This window comes from Arvicola amphibius, chromosome 6 (assembly GCF_903992535.2).
Source record: "Arvicola amphibius chromosome 6, mArvAmp1.2, whole genome shotgun sequence".
Taxonomy (NCBI): domain Eukaryota; kingdom Metazoa; phylum Chordata; class Mammalia; order Rodentia; family Cricetidae; genus Arvicola; species Arvicola amphibius.
The window spans coordinates 51,174,758-51,189,259 of NC_052052.2; the positions used below are offsets into that span (position 1 = coordinate 51,174,758).

Sequence of the window (14,502 nt, forward strand, 5' to 3'; positions counted from 1 at the left end):
AGCTATTGTAGACCAGGCTGGCTTCGAACTCACAGAGATCTGCCTGCCTCTGCCTCCTGAAGGCTGGGATTAAAGGTGTCCGCCACCACTGCCCAGCTAATTTATCTATTTTCCATACAAGAATGATCACCTGATGATAGGTACCCCCATAGCTATGCAGAAGTTAGCTGGAATCCTGTAGAAATGTTAGATTTGGGAGATTCAAGGAGGCAGCCATTCCACATGGTGTGCAATCACCTCATGTAGAGCAGATGGTAAATTCATAGTCAGCTCAAAAGACAACTGTGCTTCAAGGCTGGAAAGATTTACATCTAGCGATATTGGATGTTAGTCCTCAGTTACAACAGAAAACATGGTGGAAGAGAAAGCTAGGGTCATTAATAAAAGATATAGGGTTAAAGGTATTGATATTTCCCAAGATCAGTCTCTCAGTGAAGGGCAGTATACTGATTTGTAAAGATAGTTGATGATCACACCTCAGTCCTATGTTCTATAGTGGCTTCCCCCCGCACCCGAGACAGGTTTCTCTGTAGCTTTGAAGCCTGTCTTGGAAATAGCTCATGTAGACTGGACCTGGAACTCACAGAGATCCGCCTGCCTCTGCCTCCCAAGTGCTGGGATTAATGGCATGCACCACCACTCGGCTCTATAGCAGCTTTTAATGCTTGGGACAGAGTTGAAGAATCAGGAAAGAGGAATGAGTCATTTACTAAAATTATTCAAGGCTCAAAATAATCCTTCACTGATTTTTTGCAAGGATTGACTTTAGTTGTAAATAGAATAATATCAGATCCAAAAGTTAGACAAAAGTATTAATGGAATCTTTGACTTTGGAAAATGCTAATTCAGAATGCAAAAGTACAATTAGGGCTTTAAAGGCAAGATCACATGTGACGATGGGTGGATCTGAAGAACAGCTGGTATTGGATCTCAGTTTGTGATGCTACTTGGCTAGGAGAAATGATTTCTGAAAAATTTTAAGAAAAATCAAATATCAGATGTTTTAATTGTGGCAAGCAAGGTCATCTGAAAAGGGATTGTAGGCAAGGAATTCCTAGAAACAATGTTTTTCGAAAGATAATCCAAACAGAGAGCTTAGCCTTCTGGAGTATAGAGAAGCTTTGCTAAAGGCCAGCATTGGATTAATGAATGCAGATCAACAAGGGACAGGCAAGGTAACCCTTTGCCACCGGGAAACACCATATAGGCCCTAGTATCAAATTTGTTTCAATCATTCCCTGTGAGCATTGGGGAAAGTCATTTACAGAGGAAATCCAGAGAATCATTAGGTCATACTACAAAAACCTGTACACCACAAAATTGGAAAATATAAAAGAAATGAACAATTTTCTGGATAAGTACATGTCGAAAAATGATTTTTCTATTCCTTGGCAGCAAGCCAAGAAAATTATAAGGAAATGTCCTACTTATTTTTTTTCTAGGAAAACAATTTTTTAATTGATTTTTCTTGAGCTCTACATTTTTCTCTGCTCCCCTCCCTGCCTCTCCCCTCCTCTTCAACATTCTCCCAAGGTCCTCATGCTCCCAATTTACTCAGGAGATCTTGTCTTTGTTCTTTTTACAACCAAACTTGACTAACTATAGGAAGTAACCCAAAGCATCCTCAAAGAAGTGATCCTTGCTATGTTCAACGCAAGTGTTCATGTGCTGTGTTCTCAGAGTGTGTAGAGAGGAACATGGGCAGATCCCATGGCTTCCACAGGATGACATTCTTCTACGCCCACTGCCACCCATGTACACGCCTTTTTCTCAGAGTGAAAAATCGTCTTCCCATAGCCGCTTCATGGCTCACCCAGTTTAAACTGTTCCCCCATCTGTATCAGCTGTAAAACAAAAGGGACAACACACAGTCTCACTGGTGCTATGTTCTTAGGAATGTTATTACTTGCTCTTAATTACAGACTTCAGTAGCAGGCAAATTATCTCAGTTAATCACCACAGTGTTGTAATTATTAGAGTTGTTGTAATTAAGGAGACAATAAATTAGTGTCTGCTTTCATCCCATAATACTCCACCTAAGAAGGAAGTTCTTTTTTTATTCAAGATAACATGCCCCTAGATTGGTCAGAACAGGGCCCAAGGCTTAAATTTGTACTTACATCCTCAGTTAGAGGCACTTCCACTTTAAGATTCACTGAATTAATATTGTTGGTATCAGCTATAATCTTGCTGTATAACAAGCATAACAGACTGCATTATGTAGCAAGAACCCATTACTACTCAAAGATTTCGAGGTCAGGACATGGGCACTTCTTGACTAACTTACTTAGATGAGCAGGAAGTCAACTTATCAACTGTTGATGTAGGCTGTCCTTGCTGGAACCAGGATGTTCTTCTCAGGTTAATTCTCATCCTCCAGCAAAGCAACTGAAAATTCTAATTGCAGTGAAAATGTCCAAAGAAGAATAGAAACACACAGGCCTAGTGAGGTCCATGCTAGCAACCATTACACCATGACTCCCTCTGTGCTCTGGTGGCTTTTACTGGTCCCAAGGCAAGATCCAGTTTAAGGGGAGAAAAATTACTCCAGACTTTGGAATAACATTGAAGACACAGTGCTCATAATGTGGAATCCAGCAAAAGGGAATAGTAGATCAATTTATTCTCACTCTTGCTTTCTCTCAAAGGGCAATAAGAAAATCCAGTTGCCAGAGGAAGCCTAACAAAACCAGCTAAACTGAGAACCCTGTGGTTTATTTAAGAAAATGTACAAAGATCACACATTCATACACAAACACACACACACACACACACACAACAGTGCTCAAAATTACTTTAAATTACATAGGAAAGATGAAAGCATGGGCTGCAAGGGGTGCTATAGTGCATTTTATTTGACATGGCATAGTCACTTGGGGAGTAGAACAATGGAATTAATCATCATCATTGGCATCAGTGATGACCAATGTGAGCCCAGATATTAAGTAGAAAAGGTTACAAGTGTTATGTATAGAGATGAATTATAGATGTAAATGTTCATGCCAATGTGGGCATACATTTGTATAAGCATATTGTATATATTTACATATATTCCCAAACTCTGCCCCCTGAGGAGACTTAGATTTCCAGCACCCAGAGAGCTATCAGTATACCTCATCCCAGGCCCTGTCTTCTATATATCATTAATCTCTAAAGGAAGGAGGACTTCTAGGAAAGTGACAAATTCCAGGAAGTCAGGCAGCCTCTGCTGGATGCCTCTACTATCCTGACCAGGACTGTCTGTGGCACTAAACAAGCAATGATTGACAGTAGACTATGACACAGAAACAGGAATTCAAAAGTTCAGACCAATATCTGTCATAATGAGTCATTCTCTGTCCCAATAGCCAGCTCCAAAATAGCAACATGGAGACCTGTTAATTATGAAAGCTTGGCCTCATCTCCTAACTTAAATCATTCCATTTATATTAATCTACATTTGGCCTCGTGGCTTTTTAGCTTGCTTTCATTCTGTCCCCATGTCTCACTGGCATCTGACGTGCACCCGATTCATCTCCTACTTCCTATCTCTCTATTCAGAAGTCATGCCTGTACCTCCTACCTAGCTATTGGCCGTCCATCTCTTTATTAAACCAATCACAGTAATATTTCTTCACACGGTGTGCAAATATCCCATAAAAATACATGTAAAGAAATACAAGGGGGAGCAAACATTTGAATGTTAACCTATGTGGGAGGTTCATAAAATTTTAAAAACTCACAACTTAGCAGCCAGATACAGTAAATAAATTTGTAATAGAAACTTGGTAAGTAAGCTTAATGAAGATTAGTTTGTTAATGGTCTCAAAACGAATGGGGTCTTTTGGGGTACCAGCCCCAGGACCCCTTCAAGGTCCAGCTAAGGCACTACAGCTGGCGAGGGAAAAGTAATTAAGGGAGTCTGAGAGGAAAAGGATCAACTGGCACAATTGTTCCTCAGCATGTCTCTTTATTGTTCTCTCATTCTTGTCCTCTATTGTAATTCTTCTGTCCTAACTGTCTAGGGTGGGGTGAGGTGGGGGGGTGGGAGGATTAGGGGGGATGGGGGACTGGGGGAGGTGGGGGTGGTGTGTGCTATGGGGAGGCACTAAATATATCACCAAGGCAGCTGAACAATTTGATGGGATTTGGATTGAAGGCAGGACAGACACAGCATAGGAATGAAGAATGAAGGTCTGAGGTCATGTGATCCTTCACATTCCCAAAGTAACACTCCAGATACATTTGTAAATAGAAGATGCCCCGTATTTCATTACGATTAGGTGCAGGTATGTGGCAGAATCCTAGAACATAGCTACTCCAAGGGTGTTGTCGCGTTGTTTTATTTGGTAAGACTGACTTTCTCTTCTGCTTCGTAAAAGTGGATGGAGCGGTACCTTAAAAGCAGCTTCAAATTAAAGTATTTTCAAATCAATTCAATAAATATTTACTGCCATAGACTGAGAGTTGGATACTGTAATCAACAAAGGGAGGCAAAGGGGCCATAACACCTCAGAGCCCTCAGTCTGTAGCACGATTAATAAAAACCCAGAGATAGATACTGAGGTTCAACCTGAAGGTCAGAAAAGCAAAACAGCCAGCCACTGGCTCTTACCTCTATTCAGTCTGAAATGGCAATCTTGTCTCCGGGAATTTCAGAATGAGACTGTGTCTGGCAGCTGTCTTCTCCCCTTTTCTATTTCTCTCTAGGTCTTAAATCTCATGTGATTAAAGGCATGCACCACCACCACCTGATTTCTATAGCAAATTAGAGTGGCTACTGGGATTAAAGGTGTGTAACCACTGCCTGTTCTGTCAGGCTGGCCAATGGGGCTGTTTAACTCTCTGATCTTCAGGCCAGCTTTATTTCTTAAAATACAAATGCAATATGACTACATCAGTCTAGTGAAGAGTGGGGATTACATACATGCAAATAAATTGAGACCCAAAAGAAAATTCACTGTATGCATAAATACACACGTGTGCGTAAAATCATAGCTATAGAAGTTCATTATTTCATTACTAGCCACTTTTGGAGTGGGGAAGTTTTGACAACATCCCCAGTATGATTCTTCTGGGCCCCACGTCTCTTGTTTGCAAAGCAATGCTGCAAAATGTTCCGCAGTTTCTCTCCAATTTCTTCTCCTCCTCCCTTTTCTGTGGCAGAATGAGTTTTTGCTTTTTTTTTTTTATGACCAGGTATCATTTTTAAAAAAAGTTTATTATGTATACAGTGTTCTGCCTGCATGTATGCCTGCGGGCCAGAAGAGGGGACAGATCTCATTATTGATGGTTGTGAGCCACCATGTGGTTGCTGGGAACTGAGTTCAGAACCTCTAAAGAACAGTCAGTGCTTGCTACTAACTTCTGGGCCATCTCTCCAGCCCCTGGGTATAATTTTATACTGGCAACTTTCCCCCTTGGATCTCTGGAAACATTGTTTTTTCTTTACAGCTTCTTTCTGGCGCGCACCTGTCATTCCTGCAGATTCGCCCTGGCTCTCCTATCTTCGCTTTCAGCAGTATGGCGTTCTTCTTGTTAGCATTTGCTAATTTTCTGATTAACTGAAATCCTCTAACCTGTAAGCTTACGTTTTTAAGACAATCTGCATACATTTGGGCCATTATTTCTTCAGGAATTTTTTTTTTCTGAACCTACCCTCAGCTGCCATGTTTCTTGGATTGTAGTCACAGGTTAGAACCACAGATATGGACTGCCCACTCATTGAGATTGTTATTTTTTCAGCCATTTTTTTTCTTCTCAGGCTAATTTCGTTTCCATCTTCCAGGAACAGTAGAGGAACATGGCTTTGTGGACATCTCGGCTTCTGACCTAGTTCCCAGCTGGCTCCCTGCTTCAGATCTACCCTCCACATTCCTCTATGCTTGTCTCAAAACCTGGCAGCTGCTCCAGTGAATACTGATGCTTTCTGGGTCACACTGTGTTCTTGTGCACCCACCATGAACTGTGTGTTCTGCTCTGGCAAACCAAGGGCTTTTCTTCTTAATAGTTACATTACACTGAGCAAGAAAGAGGAACAGCTGCAAAGGGTGGCTTCAGGAGCTGGCATGAGTCACTAGTGATGCCTACTGTAGCTACTAATCCAGGACAGAGGCTTCTCTTTGTCCAAAAGCATCAAGGACCCAAACAATCACAGCACCCTCATGCACATCAAACTACATTAAAACACTCAGGTCAGGGAGTCTCCGGGGGAGCCAGATGAACGAGGCTGTGGCTCTGGCTAGCTGGCCAATCCCAGGTTGGTCAATTACCTCCTACTTGTGAAGTAAACAGTTTCTCTTACTTTCCTGCCCACATGAAAAACAGAATACTATCCAGCCCACAAGCTATGCTTGGCAAATGGAGTCACTATCCTCCTGAAGGTGACTTTTCTTTATAAGTCCTTCCTTCCGTGATTGGTTTGGTCAAGATGAGTAAAGTTAGGGGTCTCACCTCTGAGTGCCTGACCTCTTTTCAGCGTACTTTGAAAGAAATAATATAATTTCAAAGAATAAAAATATTAAAGAGACCTTAGGTTTTTTAATATAAATCCACACATTTTAACATATTTATACAAATATCACTCCCAGTCTGAGGTTGTTTTCATTGTCTTTTCTTTCCATATGAATTTTTACGACAATTTTAGAACATTTTTCTTTAAATATCTCCTTTAAATGTCACTTAATAATAGTTTGCCTAATCCAAGGCAATATTTTTCGTTTTCTGAAAGGTTTATATGTAATGCTAACTTTGATGTGAAGAAAAAAACTAAAGTTATCTTTTCATAGTCAAAGTTCAATTATTTTATGACTAGTTACTGGAAAGATTAGTATTTCTCCTTTTGAATTACTGTGGCTTCATTTTTAATAAATCAGTTGAGTTAGTTCTTTTCTAGAAAAAATGTACTATGTAAATCCCCAAAGTCCACTCCTTCAAAAAAAAAAAAAAAAAAAAGCATTGCACATACCAGTAAAAACAGGCACAGACAACATCTCCAGGTTCTCGAAAATTACCACAGTCTTATAATTCAAGCATTTTTTTAATATAAAGAGCAGTCAAGGCTAGAAGAGCAAAAATGTTTTTTTTAATGGAAATCACAGCAAGGGGACTACTTCCAACGGAGATAACCTAGAAAATCTCAAAGAGGAAGTAACAGGCTTAAAAATTCCTAGGAGGATTTAGCAGTATTTATCAGCAGGCAGGAGGAACCAGTAAACTTGAAACTGTTAATGAAATTATCAGCTCCTCAGGCCAGAAGTGGGTGGAGAGAAAAGAGCAAAGCTTCACAGGTTTGTGTGAGACAGAAAGCAGCTCTCTAAAAAGGCAGTGGGAGTTTCTTCCCAGTCAAGGCTCAGGAGCATTTTACTGTGAAAACCACTGCATGTACGTTTAGTTACAGCGCAGTCATATATAACCAAAAACAATGTTGAGGCATCAGAAGCTCAGCAGAAAGTGGGGAAAATGTGTTTGAGATCTCAGGACATTCTTGGTTTTGGGTTGGTGGAAGTTACTGGTTTGCAAATACCTGTTAAGTTTTACACTTGATAATAGCTACAAAGATAACTAAGCATAGATAAAATAACTTCCCAAGCCTCATAATTGCAGGAGTTCTAACCAGTTAACCTGATTTACAAAGTAACGATGTGACTGGAATTTACACTTAAACACTTAAAACTATAGTAAACAATAAAACAATGTAGTGACACCATATTTGCCAAGACATCAGAAAGCAAAAGGATTTTCCTTTAGTTAGACCACCACAATATTCTACAGTTGTGAAGGTAAGTCCTATAATAGAACTTGTGAGGTTTCCTGGGTATCACCTAAAGTGGAGCAGGTTTTTCACTTTGTCCCCTGTCCCTCCTTATTCTTTTATATCCAGAACATTTAAATAGTCATGTAATCGTTACAGTTATTGACCATTCGGCAACAGCAACAGAGTTAAATTTTTCCAAGGCGAGTTTAGAGAACACGGGACACCTGTGTTTTTCTATAACTCCACTTACAACTAGAGATGACAAACACAGGTTAGGTGTGGCTATCTAGGGTGATGAACAGAGCATAAATATGAAATAACTTTACACAAGATACTCTTGTGTTAGTGGCTCACAGTTGATGGCTTCAGATGTGATTTCTGGGACCCATGTTCCTTTTAAACTTTCAGCTGTACCAAAGGGGCACATGAGACTGAGAGGCATAGGGCTAGGAAGAGCATGCCTGACGTGGGATGTCTTTCTGTATATGTGTTGCCTTTATTGGTTGATGAATAAAGCTTTTTAGGCCAATGGCTTAGTAGAATCTAGTCAGGCAGGGATTCAGAACAGAGAAAAAGAGAATAAGTGGAGTCAGAGAGACACCATGTAGCTGCCAGAGGACGCTGGAACCTTACCGGTAGGCCACAGCCTCATGATGATACACAGATTAGTAGAAATGAATTAATTTAAGATATAAGAGCTAGCTAGGAATGTACCTAAGCTATTGGCCAAACAGTGACACAATTAATATAGTTTCTGTGTGATTATTGGGTCTGGGCGGCCGGGAAACAAACACACAGTCTCTGACAGTCTGGATTATATATATTATTTTTTTTTCTTTAAATTTCTTGACTGCAGAGACATCTGATTCTGAGGTTGCTAAGCTAAACCAACTTTATCTTGACTTCAAAATTTGAGTGTAAGGCTATGTTATTTTGGAAAATAGGTTCTGTTTTTGATTCTACAGAAGATGAGAACCTGTGGATTCCTTCCAGGCTAATGTGGTTTAATGTAACAAGAACCCCCAAAAGGTCTTTATAAACCCTTGAAATACTTCACCCAACAAACAGCAGGAAGCAGTTTTGAGGAAACTATGCCCAAATTCCCAAAATGATTGCTTTTAAATGTTTGCTTTCATTTAAAAGGGGTTGGGTATAAATCATTAGTGGTCATAGTCAATTTTTTTTAACAAAAGGATGGTATATGATATAGAGGTGAATACGTTGCATTGGTATGGATCTTGGACTACTGATACAAATTTAAGGTCAATTTTGTTATATGTATTTATGCTCTTATTTAAGATATTGTGTTTGTACAGCTCATTTAAAAATGTAATACATAATTAAAATTATGGATTAAAAGTCTTTTATAATAGTCAAACTTGTAGTCATGTTAGGTTTTCTAGATATGTATTTCAGCTAGATAATCTTCAACACTTCAAAGACCTACAAAATATGGCACTTAAAATGTTTGAAGAATTTATGGGGCTGGAGAGATGGCTCAGAGTTTAAGAGCACTGGCTGCTCTTCCAGAGGTCCTGAGTTCAATTCCCAGCAACCACATGGTGGCTCACAACCATCTGTACTGAGATCTGGCGCCCTCCTCTGGCATGCGGGCATACATCGTGGCAGAATGTTATATACATAATAAATAAATAAATCTTTAAAAAAATGTTTGAAGAATTTAGACTTAACAGTGAGCCATGTCTGCTTTTGGCAACACCAATTATTTGAGAGAGGTTGATGGGCATTAAAAAAAACATGAAATTTGCCTTCAATGTGACAAAGCTAGCCATTTGGGTAAAAACTACACTTGCTCGGACTGGTTGATGGTATGCTGTATAAACTGGACATGCAGGACCCACAAAATTGTCTACTAAACTTTCCAAAACACGGGATGGTCCTTCAGGTTTCCTGCTTCACACACAAAAAAACCTGCCAGACATTCTGCAGGGCAAGCAAAAAAGCAGCTAATAAACTTTGCCATTATAAGGCAAAACAGATCTTCAATTTCCTGCTTCATAAGAAAGTCTGCTGGATACTATGGGCTTGTCAGATGAAGATGGCCCCAACATTACAGAAGAACTTTGTGTGACTTTCCAGGCAACAAGATGTCTTTGTCAATTCTAAAACTTTGGAAGTTGTTTATAATGTACTTCCTGTCTACTTAGGTAATATTATATCCTTCTGGGGTCTTTAAAGAGTTAAAGACAAAAAGTTATCAGTTTTCCTTAGTTATGATAAAAAATAAAGTATAAAACTTTAGACTCACAAAGATAGGATAATAAAAATATTTTCCTTATTTATTAAGGACTAAATATTATAACTATAATTTGGCTTGATAACTGTTTTGTATATGTGATTTTACTATATTAAAGTTGAAACCTTCCTTTTTAATTAGACAGAAAATGGGAGATGATGTGGGCTGTCCTTATGTATATGAGTTGCTTTTATTGGTTGATGAATAAAGCTGTTTGGGCCAATGGCTTAGCAGAGTAACGCCAAGTGGGAAATCAGGAGAGAGAGTAAGTGAAGTCAGAGAGACAGAATATAGCTGCTGAAGGAGAAGGGTGCCAGAACCTTACCAGTAGGCCATAGCTTCATAATGATACACAGATTAATAGAAATGGGTTAATTTAAGTAAGATGTAAGAGTTAGTTAGGAATATGCCTAAGCTATTGGCCAAACAGTGTTATAATTAATATAGTTTCTTTGTGATTATTTGGGTCTGGGCAGCAGGGAAACATGCATAGCATCCGACTACACATGCCTGTATTCTCTGTCTGCAAGTCAGTGCTATTCACATCCAATTAGCCAGCACTAACAGGCTCCTGTCACCTAGCCACATAAGGACCAACCCCCAAGGTAATATAATTACTAGTGAATTATATTAAGGAAACTATTAATAAAGGGAAAATCTAAGAATGAGTTTTGAGATTAGTACTCAATAAACCTAAAATTATATGCCTAGAAATGGTCTGGAGTCCACCTTAACAAAAGGTATCTATATTCTGGTGGTAAAACTGGAGACAGAGGACACACAAAAATCACTTTTATACACCTGTTCACACATAAAAAAATGAACTGGAATTCATGCATTTTTGCTTACCAATCTAAGTGTGTTTAGCCCTTTATTAAAACAGGAAATAAATATGCAATTTTAGCCACCAAAAACACCACAACCAACTGATGCAGAAGCAGTTTATTTACTTAAAACATTTCACAATTATATTGACAATTATTTATTTAAAATAATATTCTAAATACTTACAAAAATAAATCAAGTATTGCTTCTATTTTTTAAGTGTGACAGTATTTGCCATAGAAAATAGAAAGGACCTTTTTATAAACTAAACACTGCACTGAAACTTCCTCAAGTTTAATAACTACACACTATTTCCTCTGATGATTTGTGCTTTATAAATGTCCAAACTATTTCTGTGCAACAAACAGGATCACAGTAAGACTGTATGTATAACAAGCCATATACATTCATTTCTACATAAAATGATACTCCTCTGACCTAAATCACCATCATGCCCAAAAGGCCAGATGTACCATTACACAGCAGTAGGAGTGCTTGTGAAGTGTTTAACATCCAGTCATCAATGACTGACCAGATCTTACTAAGGGATACTCAGCTAAAGGATGCCAGGCAAGATATTTTTAATTTACACTAAACCATTAGTCTTAATTATTGAAAAAAATAAAATCAACTTCAAATATTTATCAATACATTACGTTAATCCCAAGATAAACAATTTGTAATAATTATATCTAAAAAGAGAAAGGAGTGTTAATCCAAATTGCTTGAAATTCAAGATTGTTTTTAACTTTATAATCACCAAAACATAAATTTTTTGTCAATTCCATGTTTATTGTCATTCAATCCTTCCTGAACACATTGTAGAAATGATGGTTCCAGATGAAACACGTATGCTTTATACCTGGCAGGGCGCCAGCATCACTGCAGTAGCCACTTCTCACCCCAATTACTGCCTGCCTAAATTTTTGTGATTAGTCTCAATTATATAGAATTTTACATTGTTTTGTATAAACATGTATCAAACATTTGAAAGTCTACTTAAAACTAGAAAAATCAGAAAATTTGCCTTTTCTTTATTAAGAAAAAAAGAACCTATCCTTATATCCTTATTTATGCTACATTATTTAGAAATTTAAGAGCAATTGAACTGGAAACAGTAATTTATTGAAGTTGATCTTTTACAATAAGTTCCATTAAAAGGGAATTTGTAAAATCTCAATTATAAGCAATTACAAACAAATCAATATATCTTCAATAACAAAAATATACCCAAATGCCACAATTTTTAGAAAATTTTAAATAGCATGCTCAAGTATTTTCAAAGTCTTATTTCACTAAAAGACACGAGCAAGCAGACACCATAAGAACTTACAAAAATGCAAACCAACAGTTTAAATGCATAAAGCATCAAAATCTAAGAGGTAGTCAACAGAAGAAACCCTGATAAAACAAATTATCCCGGCAGATGCTGCTAAAGACCCCAAATCACTGTGAATTTTTTTTTTTATTTTTAAGTGGTCAAAAAATTATTGGGCAAGAATTTAAAGGCAGTTATCTACATGAGTTAACACTTCAAATAGAGCAATACTCATTTATGAAGGACTAAGAATAAAACGGAGACTACAGCTCTATAGCCCATCAACTCAATCTGACTCACACCCATTTTGTTTACATCTCCTCTTTGATGCCATGAGGGGAGGGAGATGTGAGGAGCCAATCCAACAGGGAGGGAGCAGCCTACAAGCACAACCCCTCACAGAATGGCTGCTGACATTCACGGTACACAGTGCTGCAACATTAGTGTGTTGCACTCCTGCACCACCTGCTTCCTCTCTCTAGATATGAAACGGTGCAACACTTCGTACTTCTGTAGTCTAATGATCAAAGAATTTTCCAAGTTACAAAAAAAAAAAAAAAAATCAAGACTTACTGTGACACAATGCATACCAGAACTCTCAACAATGATGGAAGCGTGCCTACAAAGTGCTGGAAATGTGTCTGACACAAGCATGAACCACTTGTGGCTACATCAGGCAATACTGATTTAACAACTAATATTCCAAAGTGTGACTTTAAAACGTGACCCCAAATCTCTAGAGAGAAACCTCTCTGAAAAGACCAAGGCTGGGCAGAAATAACCTGAACACCACGAATCCAGCTCCAGACCTTCCCAGAGGTGAGCAGGGACTGAACCGGCCCTAAGCTCTTACACCATTGTTTCTTTTCACTGAGGAGAAATTACACACGATCTACCCCTTCTTAGAAAGCAAAGGCCACAACAACTTCATGCTCAAGAGCACGTGAAAATTCAACATGTATTTTAGTTTGCTTTCCAACAGAAAGGTCCCTCCTTACAACACAGCTTACTTCCCACTTTAAAGTTCCCATCAAGCCCTGCAGCCTTCATCCACAGCACTGCATGTGCAAACTGAGATACATCTCAGACAAACTGCGAATGCCTAGTCAGTCACTCAGACAAGACAAAGTCACACCAATGATAAAGTCTTCTAAACGTTAGAGCTTCCACAGCTTGACAGTCTCCTCTTGAAGGCAGAACTGGCAAGTAGAGGAACGCTCTGTACACGCAGCTCAAAGAACTGACCTTGCACAGTTCTCTCTATATGCCTTACTGCTTCCCACAAGGCAAATCTACATGTTTTACTAAATTACAAATTAACTGACTGTTGCAACTAAAAGCGTAAAGCTGGAATACGTAGTTGCTTTCCCATGATGCCATCTCAAGACAAATATTTGCTTTATCATACTTCCAAGTACTCAAAAGTGCTGCCCAGAGACAGCTGATTCTGTATTTTGTAATTATAGTAAACTTAAATATTAATTTGATATCTACTGACTTAAAAATAGTTGATACTAATATTGGGAATGTAGATCAGTTGGTAGGTCACTTGACTTACAGGGCAGGTTTTGATCCCCAGCACTACATAAACCTGCTATGGTGGTATACACCTATTAATCCCAGCATGCAGGAAGTGACGGAAGGACTGGTCAATGTTCCAGGTCATCCCTAAATACGTTGTAAATTCAATGCCAGTTTGGGGTATAGGAGACCCTATCTCAAAACAAAATCCAAACAAAACTAGCTGATACCAAGCATTTTAACCCTTTGTTTTTCGTCTGGTAGTTTCTTGGGGTACAAAACATTTTGAGGCACTTCTGTTTGTGTTTGTTTGCAGACTAGTCAGATGCTGCGGCTGGGACTTTAACAGACAGGTTCCTCCGGGTGCTGGTGATGTGTCGCTGCTGTGCTAAGAAGGACCGAGCAGGAGGGCCCACACCCGTGTCTTTGCAAGCACCAGTGCTACTCACAAGCCGAGATTCCATGCCCAGTTTCTGAAACGCCAGGCTCTGGGTAAAGAAACAGATAAATAACATGCAAGAAGTAATGCAATATTTACACCAGCCCTAGCAGGCCTTTCAGCAAGGAAAAACTTAAGGATTCAAAAGTTGATTCTTCTATGTCTGACACTGCTGGGATGAAGACACTAAAAAAAGTCACTGTTTTTATTTTAATCCTCTAAATTTTAATTTTAAATCATTAAAAACAGCAGTCTAAAACATCCATGCCAGAGTTAAGTTTAATTATAACAAGAAAAGGATACATCACCTCATGAACAAGGACTCCAGCTTGGGCTACTGGTTTTCTTGTGAGAGAACCCATAACACAACTGTACTGCACTGATATAAAATATACACCCTTCTATTC

At 38.7% G+C, this 14,502-nt stretch overlaps 1 protein-coding gene across 1 annotated transcript in view; it reads right to left on the reverse strand.

Annotated features, from left to right (window-relative positions):
- Nucleotides 1–10,919: 10,919 nt before the first annotated feature.
- Hook1 (hook microtubule tethering protein 1) overlaps nucleotides 10,920–14,502 on the reverse strand; it is a 45,221-nt gene continuing 41,638 nt past the window's right edge. The window contains exon 22 of the mRNA XM_038333775.2: nucleotides 10,920–14,144. Coding sequence (XP_038189703.1) covers nucleotides 13,974–14,144 — 171 coding nt within the window. The 3' untranslated portion in view covers nucleotides 10,920–13,973. The remainder of the gene's footprint in view (nucleotides 14,145–14,502) is intronic.